This window comes from Falco naumanni, chromosome 3 (assembly GCF_017639655.2).
Source record: "Falco naumanni isolate bFalNau1 chromosome 3, bFalNau1.pat, whole genome shotgun sequence".
In the NCBI taxonomy this organism is placed as follows: Eukaryota; Metazoa; Chordata; class Aves; order Falconiformes; family Falconidae; genus Falco; species Falco naumanni.
The window spans coordinates 73,399,099-73,426,637 of NC_054056.1; the positions used below are offsets into that span (position 1 = coordinate 73,399,099).

The following is a 27,539-nucleotide window of genomic DNA, read 5'->3' on the forward strand; positions in this document are numbered from 1 at the left end:
AACCCATACATTTGCTTTTATATACAATTTGAACACTGCTTTGAGACTTGGTATGCACTTTAGTACTGATAGTCAAAATTTCTCAAGCTACTGCATTTCCTGCAGAACACCAAGTCATAGCTTTATTAATTTGTCTGGAGACATATAAGGACTACTTGCTTTTCTTGAAAGCAGCAACACTGATAACCTGCTAAAAGAAGAGAACATTTTTTCTAGGCTAAATATAACATTGGATGAATATCCTTTAATAACAGTCTTTATTATCAGAATAAATACATAAAACAAATGCAATATATTAGCGACATTTCCTCATATACATTCAGAATATAACAAGCAGCTAATAGGCATAATCATCAGAACTAGTTGAACAAATTTTTATAAGCCAACAATACTAGAGGAAACATGGAAAGTTTACGCATTAGCAGCACGCAAAGAACATGTGATTTCAGTGTTTCCTTGATATTAATTTAAAGACAAACATACTGTAGTTATAAGCATGAACTGACAGAAGTGTTTAGCTCCGTGCGGTGGCCGTTTGAGGTTGTTCTGACTGCAACTGCTTTCCAAGGTATTCCCTGAAATACAACAAAAAAATTAGATTGAGAAACATCCTGGAGAGTGGGGAATAGGAAGATAGTGGGGGGGAAGTATGAAGTAGAGAAAGAGGAAAAAGCTTTAGGTTTATAATTATTCCTTCAAATAATGCTTGCTGTCGATAGTCAACTGGAGCTACTATGACAGTACCAAAGCTTTAGGTATCCACCATCAATCCCTCTGAAAATAAGGTATGAATTGAACATAAACAAAACTGTCTGGAAAAAAGGCCCAGTGGTAATATTTAGAAGTCCTGGCAACTGTTACAGAACACCCATGAAGCCCACAGATTTTGCTTGCTGAACATCAGAATACATTAGAAGCCGTGGCAAAGTATTGAAAAGGATCTCTTCCCATCACTCAGCTGCACGAGCACAAGTAATAGCCATGAACACATTGGCAATTTAACCCAGGCTAGCGAACTAGACACTGACTGAGAAACTACATGTTCAAGCTGGAAGAAGAAAATATATTCAAGCCAGGCCCACTGTATACCAACACTTTCTTTCAAAAAGAGTGTTTTCCTCACCCATATTCTGAAGTACACTAAGTCACTTTTTTTCATACCTGTGCTCTCAACACTGGAACAACTACCCCCCAGATCCCTAGCATTTGCCTCAAGCAACAATATCTAAATTCTATGGAAAAATACTGCACAATTCTGCTGAATGTTCCTGTCTTTCATTTTCTTCTGTGAAAGCAGCTCAACATTTCACAGAACTACAAAGAAGCTGAAAGAGGCTTGTAATACCTGGCTTGTTGCTTATTATAGAAAATAAACTTCAATAACTGTACCACTGTATCAGCTGAAAGAGAGGTTTCAGGACCTGTGAAACGTAGGTGTTCTTTTTACATTGCTGATTGAACACTTAACACCACACTTTTTCTTAGTGCACTGGTGTTTCAACCTACACAGGTTAAACGTTAGAAGCAGTTCAGAGAAATTATGTTCAGAATGAAGTTATTTTGGAAAACAAAACAAAATACACCAAAAACTCAAGAGTATGCATTTTTGCTTTACTCAAAAAGAAAAAAAAAAAAAGATCAGTTCTTAATGCACATTTTAAAGGCTAGTTTTCAGTTTAGCGACCTGTTGAACAGCTGTTCCCTAGGCATTACAATTCCTATCGCACAATGAAGTTTAGCATCACAACTGTACCACCCAGTAGCATTTTTTTCTCAGTTTTAAAGTTCAGCATCTAGAAAAGCAAAATTCTTATGAAGTATAATGTTAACTTCAAACTCCACTAGCAAAGAAGATAACACAGGATTTGTATGCTGAGCCATACATTATGATTTAGCACCTTCTTTCATGGCTTTATCAGGTGTTGCTGCAGGTTCACAGTATTTTAATGCTTGGGCTGCACTCAACAGATACGACTCTCGATCATAGTAAGCAGGTTACCACCCTCAAAGTAGAGACTCCTGATGGCAAAGAAGGAAATGAGCGGCTCTCTTGTGGTTTTGCAAGACCCAAAATTGTACCACCAAAATAAACAGAAATTGACAGCCATCTAAAAACACCGCTAGCCACTATGGAAGGGCTTCCAAGTTCACCAGACCTTCTTCTGCTCCCTCACTGGTGGTTTTTTTCTTCATTTCACATCTATAACATGTACTGATTCTAGCATTTCTTCTCTAACATCCAGCATTGAAAGCAAGTGACATTTGCTGCATACATGGCTCTGCTCACAGCATCACAAGCCTGCAGTTACTTATTCTTAAAGCACACATGAACCATTTTGAATGTGAAATCCTTATGCAACTACTTTGCAGTAGGAAAATCAATTAAGCTAACAATCCATACCAGTACTACTATTGCAAAGCTTACACTGGTTCAGGTGCATGCTAAAATCCAACCATAGTGCAGTGTATTCAGCAAAAATCTCTGAGAAGGCACAGCAGTAGCATATTTTGTAGGTACTTAGTGCCTTAACAGACATATTCAACGCATAAGGACATACAGCGGATAGTACATTATCTTCCCTACAAAACCTTTTCTCTCAGCCATTCACTTGCAGGTGTGAGGTTTAAGTCCAGGGACAAGGAAAAACTCTTATCCTGTTTCCCCATACAGTATGAGTATCTGCAGTTACTGCTCTACATTGCCATGCTGCAAACCCAGGTGAAAACCCCACACTGTTCCTACCTCCTCACTTCTTTAGCCACAACCAAGGGCCAGTGAAATGCCAAAACCTTGTCCCACCTGCTCTTACAAGTACCAGTTAATTTTCTATTTGGTTATCATTTCCAATTGAGTGTCGTTGGTAAGCCCAGGACAAGTTCTTGGTCTAAGCTGGATGGTGAGAGTGATTGGTAAAAGACCAACAGGAAGTATTTAGACAGCTTCTCAACACGATGCTCTCACGTGCAGGCTTCAAATAACCTATCAGTCTGCTCTCCTGTCAGACCTTTGGTGGCTTCTCTCTCCCATCTTCCACTAAAACTGAAGCTTACCAAAATTAGCTTCATAAGCCACTCTTCTCTCCTCTGTTAAGATACATACCAAAAAGACAAGCAGATTCAAGTACATTTTTTACATACTGGTATTTCATCACATCTGGAGGTTAAGTAGCACCGTAAGCTTCAACATTCACATATAAGTTGGACATAGGTGTCCATCACCACACTACTACAAATCAAGTGTCTCAGATATTCGTATTTATCCTGCACTGTCACTAAGTTAAATCTTAAGAGAAAAACTGGGATTTTAGAATTACTGTTTACCCCCCATCATGGTTTAACCCCAGCCAGCAACTAAGCATGACACAGCTACTCACTCGCTCACTCACCCTCTCCCCCAGTGGGATGGGGAGAATTGGAAAAAGGTAAAACTTGTGGGTTGTGATAACACTTTAATAATTGAGTAGTAATATTATAATAGTAGTAATGAAAAGGAAAAAGAGAGAGAAGAATAAAACCCAAGAAAAACAAGTGATGCACAATACGATCACTCACCATCCACTGAACACCATCCAGCCAGTCCCCAAGCAGCGATCAGCCCCCTCTGGTCACCTCCCCCCCCCCCCCCCCCCCCCAAGTTTATACACTGAGCATGAGGTTCTATGGTACAGAATATCCCTTTGGCTAGTTTGGGTCAGCTGTCCTGGCTCTGCTCCCCTCCAGCTTCTCATGCACCTGATCACAGCAGAGCACAAGAAACTGAAAAGCCCTTGACTTCGAGTAAGCACTACTTAGCAACAACTAAAACATCAGTATGTTACCAACATTCTCATAGTAAATCCAAAACACAGCACTGTACCAGCTACTAGGAAGAAAATGAACTCTATCCCAGCCAAAACCAGGATACTCACAAAATTAAAATTACCTTTAAGAACACACACACAACACATTGCACTATAAAAGCACATACAATGAAAGAAGAACAGATCTTGACGCCAAGATAACAAATCACTGCAGAAAACATTCAAAACAGCATCTGACAGATTAGAGTTGCACGCTACAATGGAAAGTAATAAGGTATTAGGCTTGATTTTTAAAATGACAAGCTATAAATGCATAAATTTGACCACTTCACCTTATTTTAATCTTATTTTGTAAGTTCCTCCATAAATTCAGAACAAGATCACCTGTACCCTAACAAAAGCATCATGGTTGGTCTTTTGCAAGTACATCAAGTTTCTAAGATGTTTAAACTCAGAAGCAAAAGTATGAGATACATGACTGTGGCCGCTACTGGCAAAGATTCACGCGTGCCTCCTCAGCTCATACTATAGACGAAGACAAAACTGCTAAAATTCGACATAGTTGAGCTTTGGGGCCTACATACCCATTGTCTTTCAATACACAACCTTACCAGTGATACCTTTTCTCCCTTCTAACCAGGCCAAGCAAATCTGCGGAATGTCACTCAATATGTGTTCTACAAGATGTACAAAATTCAAGTAAAAAGTTACAGAAAAAGAGCAAAATACCGTCCTGCCCAACAATGAATTCAGTCATCAATTCTTTCCACTAGAAAGCTGCCTTCTACCTCGAGTAGGCACTGCATTATTGTATATAATATTGCAAAAGCCAGTCAGAAGTAGTGAACAATTTCTCAATACAAATACAGCAGCTGTCCAGCCATCACATAAGGCTCATTTTTCTTTTAAATCATTTAAAAGGATGAAGGGAAATTAAATTCTATGTACCAGCAGTCAAGTAATATTGAGCATGTTTACATATAAATGCTTTATTCCTTAACTGTTTTCCAGAAAGGAAAAGTTACCACATGCTTAATGGTGCTCCCTCAAGTCAATAAGCATCCAGAAAAGTCTGCGCTCTCCCACATAAACAGACTTACAATTAAGCATGACATTTTGGTATACTACCCATGCTGGGATTGTAGAGGTGAACTCCAAGGTACCTTGCAACAGTTCTAGTAGCATTTATGTGGAATTAGCACTAGGTTTCATGCAACACAGAACAGGGCATCAATTTTTCCTCTAACATTAATAATCAAGATGTAAAGTTCATTGAGTAAAGGCCCAAGTACCTTAAAAGTTCAAATTTGCAAGTTTAGCTCCTTGCAACAAGTTCCACTTCAACTGTTTTCCTCACACTGGAACAGAGAGGCATTTATAAAGGTCAGTATTAGCCCCCTTCTGACTGCCTTCAACGCAAAAACATCCTTATTGCAAAGGAATAGAAGGTGGCCCAGACAAGCCTGCATTTATAGGTAACTGCATTCAGACACATAAATTCATACAGAATCAGTTGTTTCAAAACCGCAAACCATTATGTCTGTGCTGCACAAAAGCATCAAAACACACAAGCATAGTACCTCACTTTTGAGAGTAACTACAAAATCCTCCATTTCTCCACTAAAGCCAGATCAACACAACTTGTAACAGCACATTTTATCACTTCCCTGGTCATTCAGAAGTCTGACAGTGAGGTGTAAGTAATTTCTATTTGCAAATTAATCTTGTCATTCATATTAGAAAAAACAAGTGAGATTCATTCCACGTTAGCAATTACCACTTCTTCAGGACTATCTTTAAACACACATTTTCCACAGTTTCCAAAGTGCTTTTTCCAAGAAGAAAAGGAAACTTAGAGCTGAATATATGAATTTGTTGCATTTCAAATCCTTATTCTAATTTGTTGCTTCATTCTATTTAATTGATTTTGTTGGTATATGAGAGACACTGACACATACTTAAGTGTCATAGTGCACCAAATGCTAAAAGATCGTTTAGGAAAAGGCACAAAGGACTGAACAACATGTAAGCCACCAAATTCAGTGAGTACAGGATAAGGAGAAAATTGCAAACTGGCACAAGACCCTACCTGAAAATTTTACAGTAATTTTCAGATAAAGGATCAAAAGAATCACTGTTGACAACAATCAATCTACAATAGACAGGTAAGTTTTAACATACATACAACAGATTTCTAGAGGCCGTGTGCTAAAAGGAACAGGAACAGTTTAAGTAGTACTACTTCTAGTGTTATACTCCAAATTCCAGTGCAGTTATATTTGCCTATCCTTTAAAGAAAACTGAAAATTCTTCTTTTTAGCAGGAAAGGGAAGAAAAGTGATGAAGCACACAAGAAAGGAAGGCTGAAATTTTCATATTCTCTTTTCTAACAAGACTTATTTAAACCCTGCTTCCAATTCATTAAAGAACCAAGTCATAAAAAAAATATTTGATGGTCTTGAACATCTCCAATTTCTAGCTTGTTTTAGCAGATTGAGGTTCTTAAGAGGCAGAACACTTTTCTTTGACAAAGAACAATATAAAAATACTGATTTTATTTTTCTCTATCTAAACATAAACCTAGAGTCCCATGCTTTTCAAAGTGAAACTGAAAAGGTAGCTCTAAAGAAATTCTTCACCTTATGAAAGAGCACAGAAATGTAATAAAGCTACAATAAAAAGTCTGCCATATGACTCAAGCCACCTCAAAGACATTGCCAACATACACTGTTACAGAGAAAATAAAGATACAGAGAATATAAAGATACGACAAATAGTTAAACAAAGGAGCTCACAGGACATACAGCAGATTGGTAAATTTGAACAGATAGAACAGGTTTGCTTGCCATCTTCACACTGTATTTCTACTATGGATCTAATAACGTGGATTTGAGAGAGACAGTCCAGTTTTAGTAATTTATTGTAGCTTCACAAATAGGTATTTGAGTTACGCAGCTGACGTAATTCCAGCTCTAAGCAGGCTAAACTGTCCCTTGAAAGCATTGGTCTTGTGTTACACTGCTGCAAAAACAACTCCACAGATGCGGCAATCCCTGGAACTTTCTGAGCAGTAGACACGAAGTGGCAACACCAGGACAAGGTTGCAACTGTCTCTCAAGCCCCCATCTAATCCAGTGGACTGGCACAGCCACCCCTGAACCTATTCCAGCCATGTATGCCTGCCTTTCTCATAGGACGCTCACTTAGGCATTCTGCTAAGACAGTATTTTTTGTTCACTTAACTCTCAAGTGAATTGCTTTCTGCTAACAAGCTCCCTTGAACCTGGTTACTGCAGTGTCACATTAACATGTGGTGAGTGAGAGAAAGGCAGAGAGAGGGGCCACCACAGATGCATTTGCCTTGCCACAGAGCCACGGTCATGGAAGTCAGTAAAGAAAATAAACAGGCTCAAATCAAACATGAAGCTATGTTAATATTTGGTTACTGAAATAAAATATTAACATGTCGTACTGCTCAATCAGAAATTATACCAATGCATATTATTTTATATACAAAATATATGCTAGAATTATATGTATTTTTAAATATACCATATATATTTTATACATTACAGCACTGCTCTTCACAGAAGTAAATAGAAATAGTACAGCTACGAAAGCTGTAAACCAAAAAACACAGACACACAGTCCTAGAGAGCTGGGCTGGGAAGACTGCCCAAACTGGCGTTCTACCACACAGGAAAACTGCAGCTCTCTTCTGTCACTTCTTTGCTGAATGCAATTTTCTTCCTTGACTCAGTCTATTAATGCAACACAAAGTATTTCAATTAAAAAAAAAAAAAGGTGTTAATAGTGATAAAATATGTCTATTGTACCAAGTAGTGCTGAAGGTAAGCCAGAACAAACAAAACCAAAGAAGAAACAAATGTACGCAACAAACTTTGACTAAACAGTTTGAGCCTCTACCACATTATCAAATTGAAGTTTTTATAAGTTATTTTTCAGTGGAACCATGGTGATTTTCACCATGTATCTCCTTTACCTATACATGTGGCCTTGGATCTCAAGAGAGGAAATATTGAGAATTGCAGAGATTTTTGCAGTATTTAGTGTAACAGATTCCACTTAACGTTTTGTTCTACCTGTTTGAAAAAATGTCCTAGGTGCTGTTCATCTTAATGCACTTTCATTATTCACAGTAAAGAGACGTTCAGCATTCTGATACACTAAAACTAAACAGCTTGAATGGTTGAGCAGAGAAATTATAAATGTCACATGAAAGCATTTGTGGGGTTTTGGTTTGTTGTTTTGGTTTTTTTCCAAGCGGAGCCTGTCATCATCTGAATATGTTATTAATAAACAATATATAGATTATCTCCTGAGTACTGAGAGCATTATTTATAGCTTTGTTTATATGGTTTATAGCCCTCCTTACGATGTGACATGCAAAATTAACGTGTCTTCAGAGACACTGCAAGAACCTCCTTTTCACTCAGCAGTTTCCCTCGAGAGAGAGGTCTTGTCTATTTTTTTTGAAAAGTAATTCTAGACTTCCAGTTTACAACTTTATATATAAAGCTATAAACAGCAGATCAACAAGCCTCTATTATAAGGCTATCACTTAAACATTTGATTAGACTTTAAAAGAAAATAACTCTGAAATTCAATTCAATATATGCCTTTCTATTAGGGAGACAAGGTATGCACCACTTTTCACTTATAAGATGCACTATGAGCTAACACTTACACAAAGCAATTTGTGAATTAAAATAAATCAATTTGACTAAACCATGCAACTTGGTTTGAAAGTGGGTTTATATATAATCAAAAGATTTTGTTGCCACAATGAACAGTAAGCAAGCAAAATGCTTTCAACACTTAAGAGCTTTAAGTTTGTACAATGTATTTCAGAATGACGGACTTAGATCATGTTTAGCTGAATCTTCCTATCAGGAAATCAAATCCTTAAAGTAAGACTAATCAGAAGCGACACTATCAAAAAGTTACTTTTTTGGCAACATGTTTTTCAGCATAGCACATAAAACCAAACAATTTATTTGAAAAAAAGACAACGCAAACTGAGCAGGATGTTTGATATTTGCAAAATATTTGCTCCTCATTAACAGAAGCTCTATAAATACTGAAGTATTTTATGAAGAGTGCAGATCTCATGACACAAAACATGATCACACTATGAAATCCCAGAGAGCATACACACAATATGAACCATAGTCCCTACTTGTATGGAATCAAGCTTTACAAGAATATGTATCTATGTTCAAATAAAAAGATGGAACACTCATACTAGTTATCAAGTGTGCCTATAACTAATCAGTTTTTTGCCTAACTTGTCTCAATTCAGCTCAAAACAGTCCTCTTAAACAAAAATTAATTTTCATCAAGGACACAATCTATTGTCTCAACTATCTCAGTTAATTAACTTCTGTTAACTACTAAAAAGGAACTGCATTGATGATGAAGGCCAAGAAACAAGATAATGCAATCAACTGTATTTATCACGTAGGCATTGTTTCCTAGATTTAAGCCTGCTCTATTAGGCATTACACACGATTGAGTGTTGGGACATGAAAAAAAAAGTGGGGGGACACACACTTTATTGCTGCCAGTTAACTATCATTGCACCTTGCATTTCTCGCTACTAAGAGCAAGCATGGTGCAAGAAGCTATCTTAGGAGATATATGGGCTTTGGAGAACAAAGTTTATACCAAAGAAGAATAGTGACAAATGCTGAATATTCAAAGCTAACTCTATAGAACAACTTCTAAATACAGCACACTCCAAGTCTGAGGCAGTTTCAGATTTTTGTAACATCCCTCTGCATAACTAGTCACTTTTAAAAATGGAAAGCAAATAATTTTGTCTGAGATGTGCACTCTGAAAACCATGTATGAATCTGTTGCACATTCAAAGCTTACACAAATTTGTTGCTTCATTATGTCATTTATTAATTTTACTTCCAGTACCATACTTGATCACATATCAGTAACGCATCCTAACTCCCATTGTTCAGCATCCACCAACATACTCGTATTTTCCATGTCAGTATCAATTCATCAAATATCAGTTTTTTCTAAAAGTCTGCCTGTTTAAAGGAAGTTTATAGCTCAGAGTCTGCACAGGTGAAAGGACCCTGGTGAGATGAGGCATCACACCTGAGCTCAGAGCTAAGAGATGCAATCCCTCCCTAACAGCAGTTCACTACTACACTGTAAACAGAAAGGCAAGGCAACACAGTCCAGTAGTTTAGTCAATAGCAGCAACTGCCAAAAGATGCTATGAGTTCTCCCATTATCCTGACTCAGCCAGAGGAAAAGTAAGTTTGCAATCAGATCCACTGTGGTTCCATTAACACTTGTATGAATACTGAAAAACATCTGAGCCACAAAGGTTAAGCTGCTGCACTTCATTTTACATTTGTGTAAACAAAGAGCACACAAAAGCAGTCTCTGCACACATCAACTAGACTGGATATCATAATTCTTTTTTGTTTCTGACCTCTGATCCCCAATTCCCAATAGTACTGCTGCTGACAGAACAAGTAAAAAGTAATATGCTGCACTTACTACATGAGTCACGAGCAGACTTGCCTGGGCCTAACCTCACCAGAAGACAAGCAAGTGGTGGAAACTAACACGCCACGATCTAATGGCCACTAAGGTCATAAATACATCACACATTAAATGCAAACATTTAAAATTCACCTAGTTCTTCACCTAACTGTTATTTTAGTGAAGTAATAGAAGGTTGGAATTAAGCCCTTTAGAATGAAGCTAGGAGACTATACATTCACAAATCTTAGAAGATTATTCCCACTGCTCAACTTCAGGCACTGAACCTGTTCTACGCTGCCCTGAAAAACAACCTGCTTCTCTCCATTTTTCACAGAAGGAACCTGGGCTTCTAACTGCAGGTGCTTTGAGTCACAACATCCCACCCCTGAAGTTCAGTAAAATGTTGTGCTGTGAAGCACATGAAAGGCATGTGCTCCATCTGTAGAGATTAACATATGTACGTGCTGTCAGTTTAGAACTTAATGATTTGATTCTTTTAAAGTCTGCATCACTAAAAACATTGCTCCAACCAGCACTAGATTCCCAAAATCAGTTCCTCATACTAAAATGGTGAAGTTGGGTATTGGCTCTAAACACCAGCAAAGACAAACAATAAGAAGATGACATTTCTCATACATAGTCAAAGCACAAATTGAACAGGACACAAAAAAATGTGCACCACCATCACCATGCCAAACTCCCCCATCTGCCAATAACAGGGTTTTATCATCAGCACAGGGTGCAGTGACTAACAGTTCAAGTGAGATTAAAACACAGGATTGATTACCGTTTAAAGACATTCAAGTGATGCTAAAAAGATACCTTTGCTCCCCGCTTCATCAAGTGCCTGATCATTTAACATGCAAATGTGACTGGAATATTTCACCTCAACTTACCTTACCTGAAAAGCTGACAGCAGTTACTGCTTTTGCTAACCCAGCTTCACCATTTAATAGAATGCCTGACAGCCTGATTTCCTCCCATTTATCCCTGACTTAAAAAGCCCTAAGGAAAAGCCAGCCGAGCAGCCTGTAATGAACTATTCAAATTACTTAGGAGTTAATTCTCTCTGAGTTATTAGTAGTCTAATGATACAGCTGCATTTTAAGCAGAATGCCACTTCAGCTGCCCCATGACACTCCCTAGGTTCAGGTACCAGAAGTTTTCCTTACTCTGCTGCTCCAGGCGCAGCACTTGCTCAGCCTGGGAAAGCAAGCCTTTACTTTCTAACCCTTCTCCTGCTTAGCCTCCAGGTCTAGGAAGAGCCTGACTACCGCTGTCACACATGTGTCAGAGTAATGCAGAGCTGTTCTGTGCCAATTAAAGAGAAACACAATTGCTCTGAGTGAAATAACTGGAATTCCAAAACACATGGAAGCAAGAGGGAAAATGGGAAAATGCTTATTGTTTCCCCAGCTCTGAAAAGCAAGGTAAGCAAAACCTTGAAATCACTGTGTAATCCATCTTATGGCAAAGCAAAGCTAAATAAGTAGGCACTGCACTGTGCAGCAGTCAGGGGACTCTGCCCTCTTCTCCCCACACAACCTATGAACAGAAGAGCTCCTGACACACAGCAAAAGCCAGATGTATACAAAGACAGATCTAGCTTCCCACATACAAACAATGTGTAATTTCCTTAGCTCAAGCTATCTGATGTCCATTCCAGGGGGAACACTACTTTGACAAATACCAGCCAAGGACAATTGAGTCCCAGAGGCTTGTTCCAATAAGAATTAAACAAGAACATATTCCCTACAGAAATTACAATATGAATCTGAAAATGGCACTAACTTAAACAGATTCTTTTCACTGACACCTCTGAAAAGCTGAAACTAAAAAAGCTAAAGTTTCACAAACTGAAAAGCAGGCACAGAACTGTTCATGCCGTTAAGAAACCAAGACAAATCTAGAAAATCTGATGTGATTTTTTAAAATTAGTATGCTTAAGTTGAAAATGAGAAAAAGCCAGGTTAGGCATCCAGAAAAACTTTTACTATCAGCAAGGTTTGTGCTGGAGAAAAGTCAGAGTTTTACCACCAGATTTTCAAGACATGAGAACATAAATAAGACCCGTCACACCTGCAGAAGGTAAATTCAGTAACTAAGCCTTCCACACTGTACTCTCTATCAGCTACAGCCAGTTTATAATACTGAAAATGCTCCAAACATATAGGGCGATATATAAAAATGACCCAAAATTAGGTTGCACATGACCACATGTTTTATCTCCATTTCCATACACTCAGAAATTCAATGTTATTTACCAAAGTCCTTACAGGTGAAAAATTCTAACTCTGGATTTGTCACAGTAGATTACTTAAATGTGTAAGTGTTTCTCTGCTATAGAAAGTTCCTACAGTATGAAAAAAGGAGAAAGTAGGATAAAATTAACCTAACACACAAGAGAATCAAAACCCATATTCTTCAGAAGAAAACGGGAAAAACTAGCTTTGTTTTACAGAAAATACACTGCAGGGAGAGGAGACAGGAGCTTTCTGTCAGCCTTCCTAGCCTGTCTTCTACATTAAGTAGGCGACTTAAAGAGCCTGTCAGAATGTGCTTGATAAACTTGAATCCCCTTCCGCTTTCACACTACATCACTACCCAGCCTTTTAAAAAGACCACATTGTGTCAGAAGCAAAAAAACTGACATAAGTTATAGGTGCTTCCAAGCACCAAGCTTTTCAGAAACAAAAGGTTATGGAAGTTCAAAATTAAATTAGTTGCTTCTATCTCAACATCTATGTTCCAATATACTCAAATGTACTGTTGCATTTTATCTTTCTCTAAGGCAACGCCAAATTGGAAATATGAGCTTTGGTGAAATCATAATTAATAATCAGTTTAAGAATTCCTAATTAATATTTGTACCTCATTTTAACTTACACTTAGCACACCTAACCAGTTTGGCAAGTTATACAAAGTTGTTACATGAACACTGAAGTTTTTTAGAACTTCAGCCCTTCAATGCTTGTTTGTAAAGGTCCTTGCTCTGTTGGAAAGGCAGCATCACCTATCAGCATGTTCTGTGGCAGAACACGCCAGGACTTCAGGGGCTTTGGAGCTTTATTAGAGAACTAGTCAACAAACAATGGAAGAAAAACCTTGCTTCAAATGCTATTCTCAGCAACTGATAAAAGAGATACCAGCCACTGATTTTCAACTTCATCTAACCAACCAGCCTGTAAGTTTCTCCCACTCCTGGAGCTCAAAGAAAAGTTGTACTCACACCCCTTAAAATGACAGTGTGGAGTCAGGGAAAGGACTAGAGCAAAGGACAACAATGCAAAAGAATGGTCAGGCACGCACCTTCCAAAGCAACTGCCAATTAAGTACTTAAACAAGTGCAAGGCTAAATCACAGCTCATACTGAATATTAAGCAGTTCACATAAGTTAAAATATAATGTTCAAGTGAATTACTCATGTAACAATCACGTAAAGTGAAGCTACCCAATTCAACTGCAACCAAAACATACAGATAGACTAGCTAAGATCTTGCACATCGACATCACAGTGCTCTATCACATAACAACTGCAGTCTTACCCCATAAAAGTTATTCCACCCATAAAGAAATCTACCATCTTGAACCCTCTCTCCATGCTCAGTATTTCTCACTGTTAGTATGTTAAATAATCTTCACATACCAGTTGTGAACCATCAGCTTCTGCACAGCCAGTAGTGCATTATAACGAACTTGTTGGTCTTCATGATGCATGTGGTTCATAACCAGCTGTTTACCACCAAGTTGTTCAATCACTCTGAAAAGAGAGGAGAGGAACGGTTTTTTTGACATTACTTCAGATTCTGAGTAGCTATCCTGTCGAACCACTTCATGTGCAAGGCATTAACAGGTTAAGTTCACGTCACATAAGTTTCTTTTGTTAAAAGTATTTATTTCCTAATGTATACGTCTTATCTGACATGTTATAAATGCAGATCTCTCATCCTACCTACTCACTTTTTTTTTTAAATTCACAACATCATAAAGTGTTTGTACTGGACTCCTGTTTGGTAAACACTACCTACTTCCATAAATTTTGAAACAAACAACAATAAAGAAAGCAGACCTTTTCAGAGAGGGTTATTTACTTTATCCAGCTTGCTAAAGAACTTAATATTGGCTTGAGAGGGTTGGCAGGGTACAGCACTATCAATTATTATTTAGAAGGACGTAGTACCCTCTCCCCCATAAATTGATGATAACCAGGTCACTCCATTTTTTGCAAGAAAAGTCCAAATCCTCAGCACTGCCTAATCCAGAAAAAGTGCTTGTAATCTCACCAACACCTATTAAGCCATCCACCTGGTACTCCTCATAGTGCTTTTTGCCATTCAAACTGTACTAGAGCCACAGCTATCATTGTTCAAGATGCAGAACTGGCTGCTTAATGTACCATTTCCAGAAAAGCGATAAGCTTGAGCTGCATCTTCCACTACAAACTTCACCACAGTAGTCAGCCATAGCTTTTTAATAGCTGTACCAAACCCCACACCAAATACTGATGAAACTTTGTTTCACATCACAAATATATAGTTTCTTAAAAAAAAAAAAAAAAAGGGGGGAAGGCAACACATAACCTGAACAAGTATCACCATCTAGATGACTCTACATGCAGCATTTTGGTCTCTGGTAACAAAGAGCATTTGGAGAGAACTTGAGAGGAATACATAAACTGGTTACTCACTGACTTGCATATGGTTTTTATGTTCTCCCACAGGTCGCTGAGTAGTTAAACATAATCCTGTTAAGAAGCTACTATCTGCATTTTTCTTAACCTGATGTTATCCTTCTATTCTAAGCTTGCATTAGCCATCTGCTTTTAGTATTCTTTTCATGGACAAATTAATGCATTACTGCTGCACAACACATGTTTTTTGTAAACTGCAGAACAGGTATAAAAACATAGCATGAAGACAAAAAAGAATTTCCCACTTTGTTTTATAAACCAGTCAAAACTATCCTGGAATGTTATTTCCCAACAACATTAAAACATTTAAGGATGTTTCATACAACAAGAATGCATTCAGAAAAGTGCAATTGTTTTAAGATGAAAAATCTTTACTAATGACTTCTTGAATTCTTGGTAATGTAACAGATTAAAAAAAGCTTTATGCCTGCCTTAGGCTGTCTCACACCTTTAATCATGAGTTAAATATAAAACCACTGCACACAAAGATCTTAAGTGACTTTTCCAACCTAAGTTATATGAAACATAAGAGGTTTTTTCCCCCCTCATTACAGGACTGACTTAAATACTTAATTTTCAGGAGTTGAAGTAAAAAAGCCATTAAACTCAAAAGCTTCCTTACACTAGAAGTACGTAAGAATCAAAATGAAAAGTTAAAATCCTATGATCACAAATGGCAATAGAGTATTTCCGATGACAATACATCACTGAAATTATAGCACAGATATGAAGAGTCAAAAAAACAGTGTTACCATTCTTGCATAATGCTGTCTACTGGTACAAATCACTTCCCAGCTATGTGTTTTAGAACAAAAGGTAAGCAACTGTGAGGAAGGTACATGGTGAATCCCATTCCTTCAAGTTCTAAATCTGCTCAAGTGCTCAAATCTGCTCAAAACTTCTAGTTCTGTTTTCCCTCTCCTCAACTCTGCTTACTTTACAGCAGTAATAGAGACCAGTGAGCTAGATACTGTATGTGCACACCTTCTGCAGGGACTGTTCCCCATAACAACAGTGCACTAAGCCAAAACAGTGGCAATTCAAACAAATTTCTGGATGCTGAAGAGCCAGATTTTAACATGACCCATTTAGAGGGAGAAAGGAAACAGATGACAAGACAAATAAGAACAGCTTAAACTGTTATAGCAGAAAATACTAACAAAATATCCACACTACAGATCTAAAAGCAGCCTAAGGTGAAAGAGGGAATGCAATTAAACTGCTTCTGAATCAGCAGCTAAGGAAGGGAACAGCGCTAGGTATCAATCTCTTGTACATGCAAAACAAAGCCCATGTGCTTGGCGGTCAGGTGACTGAAAAGTGTTGACGTTACACAGCAGCAATCCTTGGGCCACATGGAAGTTGTACAGGTGGTTGACGTTTAGCTTGCATTTATTTTCATTGACAGAAGCACCAATACCGCACTTTATTTCTGCTGTTGCATTGTCAGCAAATACATGTCAGTAAGCCTCATTAAGAGGCTCACGGTGCTACTGCCTTGAGAACTTGGTCCACGATGTGCAGTTTTAAAGGCAAATTAAAATTATTTAAGCTGACAACATTAGAGAACAGCCAAGTAAAAATGTAATATTTAGTTTAAGAACATTTTCTTTTGTCAGACAAAGGGAAAGGTTAGCCAGGTCTCTAGGTCTCTGCAGTTTGCAGCAGGTAAACTCAAGAGGTTTTCAGTTCTAATTCGCCTCTGCAGCCTTTGAAGGCTGAAAGATAATCCACTTAGGAGTTGAGGATAAACACTTAAAAGAAACAAAAGTATAAGACATTCGAATTCTCTTATTCTTCTAAACCAGCGAATAGCATCCATTCCCAAAGTGAGTCATGCAATGACAGTATGAAATGCCAGCCAGGTGTGGGAGCAGTAACTGACTATATATCAAAAAGAATCACGGCAAGAAATGGACTATTACGTGGGAACTGACACACAGCCCTTAGGTATTTTAAGCTTTCAGTCCTAAAACTGCTGAAGTCATACTTGGCAAGAATACATCAGACTACAAAGGAAATTCTTTAAAAGAAAGTGATTGAGGCACTTTAGTTTGTCTATCAGAACAGGAAGCTAAATAAGCCAAGTCCATAAGCAGAAAGCAGCTAAGTATTAGAATTTGATACAGGAACGTGAGTTAGAATAGACACTTCTTACTTGCTGACGGCCACTCATTTTGAAGGTTGATGCACTTCTGAACAGGTCTAACAGCCTGGGAGCTGAGTGGAGCTGTGGTCCCACCAGCAGTACCCTTTCCCAACTACAGACTGAGAGATACAGGTCCTGTTCATCCACTTTTCCAACTTCATAGCTTTTGTCCAGCAACTGCATGGCCATACTAGCCCAAGAATTACGCCACATTTGAGGAGATGTCTGCAAGCTCTTTAAAGATTATGGCAAAGGGCTGTATAAAATAGTTTCAGACACAGGGCAGCTCAAAGCAGGAGCAACCTCTATCAGTCCTTCAGCTTTGCCACTTGCAGGCAGCAATACAAGTTTCCACCTTACTGGAGGGTACTTTGCCTTCCCCTCCAAATATCAGTTGTCATAAATCTCTTTTGGAAGATACGGGAACTAAATAGCAAATACACAGCACTGCTTAGTACAAGTGGTACATACTCAAGACCTCTGACCTTTCTTAGTGGACCTAGAAAACAGTTTATTTGTTCCAATAATCTAAAACCTTCAGTTCAAATGTTTATAAGATTACAAGGGCAGCGAGTCGCTCTGAAGTGAACAAAATCTTTCTAGCATATATACGGCATTGGTTGGTTCATGATTCTACTACTGTCAAGATAGCAACCTGCACAAGAAGCATTCATGACATTTCCAACAAGCCTAAAAAACCGTTCTCATCTTCCCCATTAAACACTATGCAGAAAGCAGAAACAGACCACTACTTTGCTACAAAAACTAAGTCACATGTCCCTTTGGGTGGCTGATGACCATGATTCCTGCAAAAACCAAAGGCCCCTTTCTACTTCTGTGGTCTCCTTACCTTACAGATGCAATTATGCAGCAAACATCTTTGCTCACAGGTTTTGAAAACAAAGCAAAGCAAGAAAATATAGTAATGTCTGTCTGTCTATTTTGACAGGAATTCAGGTTTACAAGAAACATTAATACTTTCACAAAATTGCATATTTGTATAGCTAAAAGAAAACATACCAAAATATAAGAGTGGTAAATCAATCTGTGTTAACATCACTGAAATTACAATAGCAATTGTTTGTAAGAAAAATCATGTCTGTGTAGTACTAAGGACACAAAACTGACTTAATCGTTGTTGAAATAGTCTATCCCCACTATAAGTTCAGCAATTACAGTCCAATAATCATAAAAGAGGGTAAAAACGATATGCTGATTAAATTATTGGCATCTCTTCTAATTTCCTCTGGTGTATGTCTTCTGCTTTAATCTAAACAACTTATCCAAGCCTTCTTTAGACACAGGTTCCCTTCACTGTTAAGGGACACTGAAAATTAATATTAAGTCAAAGATTTAGTTTGTTGTCTCTCATCTTATCCAGTTTGTGTTTTCTCACCTTCCCAGTGAATTAAACTTAAGCATAACCTCCAATCCTTATGTAGCATATTTTAATATAAATAAGCAAAAAAGCCACAGGCAAAGTAAATATACTCTAGCTAGTCTCTTGAATAACAATATAGCAGCATTTTTCTTACCGTTTCCCACGGGGATAGTGTCGTACATATTCACCCACATCATGAGCAGCTACAGCCAGCACCTGTGGGTCATCAGAAACTTCCAGAAGTTTTGTCAGGATTCTATGAAAGAATTTGAAACAAGTCCAAAGTTTTGGTTTGAGGTTTGTTGTTGGGTTTTTTTGTTGTTGGGTGTTTTGTTGGGTTTTTTTTTTGGGGGGGGGTTGTTTTTTGTGGGGTTTTTTTTTGGGGGGGGGGGGGGGTGGGGGGTTCTTCATTGTTTTTTCTTTTAAATCACTAACAAAGTAACAAAGCCTGTAGCCTGTAACCATTAAAATACCTTACCAGTCACCCAACAGCAAAGCTGGAATAGAACTTTTTCCAAACTTGCAGCTGCACTTAAAACAATGGAGAACTTACCCTAATTAACAGAATTATTAAAAGCACTCACTAGAGTGACTTTAGTGATCCATGTGTACAAATACCTATAACCAAGGTTTGCAGAATATCTGGGTTTTTTTTTTTATATATTGGCTTTAAGACCAACAGGTCTGAGTTCAAGATAAGCTGTACTAACCAAACATACAAACATTTATAGACTCGGACAGGGCTGGGACACAAACACAAAGCCCACACAAGCCAAACAGATGATGCTGCTTGTTATACAATAGAACCCAGTCGTGCTTGCATGCTGTTCCCAGCTCCTGCACTCAGGATCCCGCACTATGGATTCAGAAAGCAGTAAGGCCACATCGCTTGTGACACAACAAGGTGGGTATGACAAGCCTGCTATCCATCAGCATTTCCCCAACTCTGTTCCTCCCCTCACAACAGTAGTCTTGCTCAATACAGGATAGAAGGACAAGGAGGGCAGAATTTTATGCAGAACAGTGTTACACAGTTATTTAAAAATTAAAAGGCTTCCTAGCAGTTGAGAACAAAGCAGCACACCAAGTTCTTTGGTTTGTGCATCTGTGAACTTCTTTCAGTTCAAGACCATCAACTTTATCTCACAAAACATCATGCATTCAGCCAACTGTTGCGTTCCAAAAAGTAGTTTGAGTTTGTAGTTCAAAGACTGAAATGATGAAAGCTATAACTAATATATGAAATTGGAGTCAATTACAAGGTATTTTGTTAGCATGAACCGAAATACAGAGCTGTGAGAATTAGAAAACAGTTTCTCAACTCTTAATATTGTCTGCATTTTTTAATTACGTAGTTTAATCAGTTTTAGTGGAAAACAGCTATCAGTAGCACTGTTCTCTAGCCAGTAATGAGAAGGGGTAAAAATAATAACACAGATATAAAAGATTAGGCACTAATAATAAGTTTAAAAGGTAAAAGTTTAAACATAAACATCACTGGAAAGTTAAGATTCATCTACACTTAGTGAGATGACAAACATGTTCTAATCACAGAAAGTTAGTAACAAGTTGAAATAGGTAGGTAGGTTAAAAATTCAACTGGAATGAAAGAAAGAACATTCTGGTAAAATTAGATTACCACAGCCACTGCCTCCCTAGAGGCCAGAAAGTGATACATGAAGCACTTCTCATTTTAATAGAACTCCTAATTTGGACAATAAGTAGGAGCAGAAACTTGAATCATAACACTAATCAGAAGACACTGAAGATCCATACAATACTGTTGAACAAAATACAAGTCCAGCATTATTTGCTTCAGAAGTTAACAATGGTGGCGTGCAGGGGAAAAGAAAAAAAAAAAAGTATGCTTAACAATAAGCTTAGAGTTAGAAAACAAGCAAGCTGACAGATAGGGGAAAATAAAATGATGTGGCTTGAAGCAATGAAAGGATTGTCTGTCAAATGCCTTACAATGCAAAAGAAACGTTCTGAGCTGCAAGAATCTCCCCACCACATTGAAGGGGGTGAGCGCTGGTTATTATGGTTTTGGGGTTGGTTTTTTTGTTTTGTAGAGGGTGGGGGTGTTTTTCTATTGTAGATCACTGTCTCTGAGGTAGCACAGGCATAATAGATTTACCAACAGTCCCAGATCTAGGAGAGATGAATACAGCAAAGCACTGCAACTGCTACAGGAAATACTTAACCCCAACATGATTTTCAGGTTTCAGTTGGCAGCATCTTAAGTTTTTACTACAAATGTAGCAATATGCCCTCAGGAAGGAATTCACCAGACTTGTTTTGGTGAGGTTTCAGAGCAGACTGAAATGCACATAAAGCTAAGGATTAGCTTGCTCTTGCCATACCCACTAACATCTCACATACTACACTCAACTTCCTGATTTCTCTTAGGTCTGGCACTTAATGGGCAAATATTGAACAGGAAGAACACTACATATTATCAGTTAATGACAACACAGTTAAACAACTAAGAGCTCCTACAAACTATTGAAAGCCTAAACATCTTTTGAGTACATACTTTGAGAATTCAACAAATAAGTCCTTGACTCCAAAATGGAAGATGAGTTTCAGCTTCACTTCATCTAATGATCTACGTACACCAGACACAGTACCAAGAAAAAACAAGACAGACTGCAACATAATGCAGCAAGTCAGATTTTCCATGGAACAGTACCACAACATCCAACCCCCAAGTATTCAAGACAGGAGTTCATTACTTCAATCAACACCACCACCACATAACACAAAACAGACTAAGGTACAGTAAAAACATTCTTAATTACATCAATTAGTACAGCTGTTTTTCAAGTGAAATCATGAGGAGAGTCAATAGCACAAATCTGCATGCAGGTTAAGCTAAAGATATTCCTTCTGTCATCAATACATTTTGACCAGTAAAACCAAATACACAATTCTGCTTTTGAACAAAACAAACCATACATGAGTAAAGACTATACGTTCTATAAACAGCAAGATGTTCTAACTTGCTTTCATTCTAGACGTTATTCCCTGTTGAAATGCAAAACCCGTACTAGATATAAGTTCACTTAAACACAGAAAATACTAAAAAATTAAGTGATTCAAGGCTTGAAAACTTACTTGAGTAGTTCATAATTTTTCTCATTTAGCCTTACAGCATTCTCCCGCCAAAACTTCTCAGATTTGTGTACAGGACTCCATTCCAATCTTCCTGACTTGAGCTCAGAACTGTACTCATCAAAGGAGCTGCAACACAAAAGACCTAAATGAAATAGTGACTAAGCTTCTACAAAGAGAGTTTGAACCATGTGCCAAAGCCTATCCTGAACAAGACAAAGCTGGAGCACAACTATGACACATTTGGAAGTCACATTTCTTCAGAGCATGAGACGTGTTCCCTCTCTCACTCAGAGTTCAACACTTTAAAAATAAGGAAAGGCATGAAAGGCAAGAGAAAAATATTTTTTCAAACATACCCCTCCATCCACCCAAAAACACAATTCCCAAGGGGGAGGGGGGGGGGAGAGGGAAAACCCAAGCCACATAACCACAGTATTAAGAAATTTAATTGGTCATTTTGCCTGTTTTCTAGGTTTTAATTTCCCCAACCAAGGATCTCAGTCCTTGCCTTTCATCCAATTAAATCTTGGACATGAACTATAACATGCAGTTCAATTTATGCACAAGACAAAGAACTAGGTAAACACTAGCAAAAACTTGACTTAATCTGGACAGCAAAATATTCTAACCAGGTAGTCTTCAAACTTAGACTGGAACTCCTACCAGATCCCTCTGAAGTCCTTTAACAATTTTTCAGTTACAAAGATCACATAGCCGAAAGTGAAGATTTCTTTTCTATTCAGCATGCAAATACTCTTAGAATACTAAACTCCTATATACAACTAGCTCCTATATACAACTAGCATGTCCGTACACTCTACCCCATCAACTGTCATTTAGGTATTATGACTCTGTATATTATTTAGCCTTTTTACCAATGTTTGTATAATAGCTTTTTTTAAAATTTCACACTGCAAATCTTACCTAAGGTCTTGCACGCTCTCACCGAGCTTGTCCAGTAGAAACTTGATATCTTCACTTATGTCTTCATCATCATATTTCTGCTGATCCAAATTCTCTAGCTGCTTTAAAACTTTACACTGAATCATGGCAAGAGCATATTCTTGGCGAGTTTCTCTCTCAGTAGATTTCTCTAACAAATTCTAGGGAAGTAAAAAATCGATTTATTTTGTTTTAAGAACAGACTACTTTGAAACAAAGTGGTATTTTTAAGAAATTCTTACTGACTCTTCTTAATTTAGTGACAAAATTGACCACTTCCCAAAATAATCTTTCAAAGTAGTAAAGTATGAGTCTACAACACAGTGGCAGCTTTATACCTACGTTTAGTAGCATAAATTGCCTAGGACTGACCTTACTACACTAGAGGAGTATTCAAGTACTCTTATCAGTCACTGCAGCAGATGAACTTTAAAAAAAAAAAAGAAGAAAAAAAAAGGCTCTGACTTGCAAGGTAAAAGTAATACAACCATATATGCTGAAAAGCACAACCACCACCTAAGTTTAGGTCACTTAGACCTTTTCTTCCTCCTAAACAGTATGCTACCTCGAATACTAGAAAGTATTAATTCACCTGCTTTGATAATTTTCCATATCAAATCAGGCTGACTACAATGACTATTCAAAGAAAAAGGGCAGCCTTATAACCCAAATCCCAGATTCTCTGCCATAAACAACTGCTTTTATCCAGGATTATAATTTTAGCTTTCTGTGCAGCAATAGCATAAAGCAGGAAAGCCTTTAAAATAAAACAGACCAAAAAAAACCCAAAACCCACACAACAATACACAGCCTGAAGTCATCTTCCCAACTCAAGAGTTACCATCTGGATTAGATCAACTTCTTTTGAATTTGGGAATATTCCAACTAGACGTTTTTATTCAAACAGAAGCTTACTGGTAAGACTGGAATTACAAGCACAGAATGTAACAGTCAAGTTCCAATGTCATTTATTCATAACAATTCTACTCAATTTATTCAGCTTCAAATTATGTTGTTCAATGCTAGCCACCTGCACTTTTTGATAAAGCTGAAAACATGAATTCCATATAAAAGAGAAAGTCTTTAATAAACATGTATTCACACAAATAAGCTTTAGTATCTATCAGAAATAAGCAATGAATCCATACAGAAGGAATTTGACTGCACTCCCATTCATGTCACAAAACAGTTACACTTAAGGTTTCCAAGATACCAGACATCTTATTAGTCAGACAGAACACTGCAAATAAATGTTAAAACTTGCAAACTGAAAATAATTCATATTACTGCTTTTAATGGCCACACACAATTAGCTTTAAAGGTGGAAAAAACCCATCTCAGTAAGAGAACCGAAGTAAAAGGTAACTTACAGTGAGTAATGCTAAATTCTTTAAAGGTGCTAACAACAGCAAAAGAACTAATATTGAATCTTAAAAGACAAAATTTAACAAGCTCAAGGAGCAAGTAGACAACCAGGAATTCTTTGGAAACTAGGAGAATTATAGGCAGATGTGGAAACTACTCCATATCTCATACCATAGTGAGATATTCAAGCCTTTTACAGTGAAATTGAAAAGATATGTTATGGAACTAAAAACATGAACACATGACTAAACAGAACGGATCAGTAAACTACTCAGTGATTAAAAAAAAGTCTTCAGGTATAAATTGAGTTAGAGGTAGGAAATTGACATAAAAGACAATAAAAGTATGACAAATGAGGAGAAAATAATTTTAATACTTTCTCTCTTTACGTATTTGATGAAAATTAGACAGAAGTACCCAATACCTGTTGCTTTACAGGAAAAAATTACATTACACGCTTCAGGCAATTAACTTGTCAAAGAAGTAAAACAGGTCAAATTAGGAGAAATCAAGTAATAGAGAAGTTGTATGCAAGTTGTCAAGACTCATGGCACACCTTCAGTAATACACAGGCAGCAGGGATGACCTGGAGAATCCTCAAGCCTAGTCCTTTATGCAATTCACTTTTTTTTTCCCCATAAACTGATACTGTTGGCCTTGCACACAGGAAAAGGTAGCAGAGGCAAAGTAGCCCTATTTTAATTTTGCTTCAGAACTCAAGAGGTCTGACTTCTAATTTCTAATCTTCTGTTTCCTGGCTGCCATTTTATTACCTCATTTTCATGTCAACACTAGTTTTTAAAGTTGGAGAAAGAAAACAGCCACATTTATTTCCCCAGAGCTTTATACAGAACCATCTTATTCTTTCTTAGCTTTATTTATTGAAATAACTTGGCTTCATTTTTGTCTCCTCTTGCAAAACACACTAAATCTAAGAACTAGCAATTATTTTTCTTATCTTTTATAACCTCAGAATTGGAAGAATTGTATATAAGCTCCTCAACTTCCTTCTTTCCCCCCTTGCCCCTTCCCCAAGCTGTCTTGCTATACATCCCTGCTTAATCCTAACATTAAGAACCTAAAGTACACTGGAACATCTACAGAGGCCTGCACTGTAAGAACAGGCCCTACTGAACCTCACGCCACTGACCTCCTTCAACAGGATAAAGAACATATTCTTATGACCTACCTTATCCAGAAATTTTTCAAGTGGCAGATGCTTTTGGTTGGAGAGACCATTTAAGTCACAGAGTAAACATCTTCACACAGCTCATTATCGCTCATCAGCGGTCGGTAAGCAGCAATTCCCCTCTCCCTATCCTAATTTGCTTCCAACAGCTACTACTAGAACACAACAGCCAAAACCAAATAGTTTCCAAGATCTGCATCTACTCAGGATACAAGTCCTGTTTTAGAACAGGATTACAAGTTGTTACAGCATTCCTGTATGACATACAAGACACTTAGCAAGCATGCACATAAAACTATGGGCACATGCACATTTAGCATCCATGAACACAAACTGGTACTCTCACAGTGAAAACATCAAGCCCCCATGCTCAGTCATTCCAAATTACTTTAAATAGGACCAATGATTTTCAGGTAACACGGACACAAGTCAACCATCACTCTTACATGGGTATTCTTTCTCATTCATCTTGACAGAGCCATCAAGAAAAGATTTTTGGACTGGTAGATTAAAGTAATTTCTAAGACAGTCAGTTGGACAAATGTATATGTGTTCAAAATAGTACCTTTTATTTAAAGTTTCATAAGGTAAAACTTATCAGGTATTATTAACTACACCGTTTTATACTAGTACCAGTAGAAAAAAGAATCTTGAACTAAAGAAGGAAAATCATTAGTGACTGTGTTAACATAGGGGTTTTCTTAGTCAACCTTATTTTTAAACAACATCAAACAGCAGACACCTATTGCCTGTAGCAAAACTCAGCTCACAAAAAAAAGATAATTAGGCTTTCAATCCAGTTTATTGATACAGTATAGCAGAAACAGCTGTGGATCAGCACCTAGGATGAGACCTACTAATTTGAGAGAGAAGCGCAGTGTGATTGCAGTCAACAGATACTTACCCGAAATGCTGCAAGGATGATTCTAGTTACTTTCTCTTTGACAGATTCCTGAAGAATATCTGACAGCACTGGAACAATATTATACCGACGGAGATATTCGCACATTTGAGGACTAAACGCCAGCAGCCACACACAGAAAATCATCTGATACTGGAGCTGGAAGCCACATTTATTGCTCAAGACCCCCATGATACTGAAAAATTAACATAGCATACATTTAATTTTTACATAATGACTGCATAGATTGCATTGCTCCACCCTGAAACATTAAAAGAACACTAACAGGAACTTATCGGAAAGAGCTGCTGACTATGAATACACAACACACGCTTCAGAGTATCCTGCATAAGTATTTATCGTTATACAAGCCGCTTGTTCAGAAAGTTGTCTTTTAAAGAGAGTTATTTTCTCCTTAGCCTTACAGGCATAAAGTAGCTTCTCCCATGTGAACTGAAATGTTACTGTAACCATATTCAGATTCACCAAGACTCTTTCCCTACTGGCATATTTAGCGCATTATTTGCTCTTCTAGGAGAAACAGACATTGCTACTCCTTCAAAGTAAAGAAAGAGGAGAAGCAAAAAGACACAACAAAATATATACAAATTGAACTTGCTTCCCTAACTGTATCTTTCCACAGAAGTGTCTGAAATGAGCAATGGTAGTCATTATTTAACAAGCAAGTTTTCAGAAAAAAGTTTATAGATGTAACACATCGCAGATACACAAAATACTGCGGGAGAAGAAATATCCCAAGATCTCCAAGAAGAAACCATGCAGCAGCTTTGTTCAGCTGAAGTTTTGAAAATTTAGTAAGTAATTCCATCCCAAAACAGCTAACCCATTTTAAAAGAAAAAAAATATCTACTTTTAGGATCATTGCTATCAAAATTAAAACAAATTCAAACTTGTTGAAATGCAGACTTATTGCAATGCCTTCATAGTTTATTAAAAAGATTCCTTGGTGAAAAAGTTTGTTTTTCAATACCATCATCTTGACACACACGAACATCTTTTGAACTTTCATTTCACTGACAACTTTGACAAGTACAAATCATATAGCCACCATCCCCAACAGAGACATGCATGGCAGAAAAGCTATTTATAGACTAGCATTTTTTAAATAAGATGAGTGACAACACCCTAGCCCCATGCAGAGCTATTCATACAGATAACATGGATTAAAGAATGACCTAATTTAAGCCAGGGTGGGCTGTGTGGAATTTTGAACTTAGTTCTAGAACGTGTTTCTCCTTTCACTAATTTTTTTAGACTGAACAACTCCAAACTGAAAGACAAGGAAGACTAGCAGAAACTCATTTTGTTAGTATTTGTTCTATTAAATAAAAAACAGAGCATCTTCAGCTGAAGATAAACAGCTATATTCCCCTTCAGATATTTATTTAAGCAGTTCTTAAAGAACAAAGCAGCATTTAAGCCTCAACATTGGTACCTATATCTGCAAGTT

General features: G+C 37.5%; 1 protein-coding gene across 1 annotated transcript in view; it reads right to left on the bottom strand.

Moving 5' to 3' along the window:
• Positions 1–240: 240 nt before the first annotated feature.
• Positions 241–27,539, bottom strand: part of ATP6V1H (ATPase H+ transporting V1 subunit H) — a 50,364-nt gene continuing 23,065 nt past the window's right edge. The window contains exons 9-14 of the mRNA XM_040586500.1: positions 26,072–26,264; positions 22,596–22,774; positions 21,672–21,797; positions 18,709–18,810; positions 13,981–14,094; positions 241–575 (exon numbers count right to left, since the gene is read on the bottom strand). Coding sequence (XP_040442434.1) covers positions 515–575; positions 13,981–14,094; positions 18,709–18,810; positions 21,672–21,797; positions 22,596–22,774; positions 26,072–26,264 — 775 coding nt within the window. The 3' untranslated portion in view covers positions 241–514. The remainder of the gene's footprint in view (positions 576–13,980; positions 14,095–18,708; positions 18,811–21,671; positions 21,798–22,595; positions 22,775–26,071; positions 26,265–27,539) is intronic.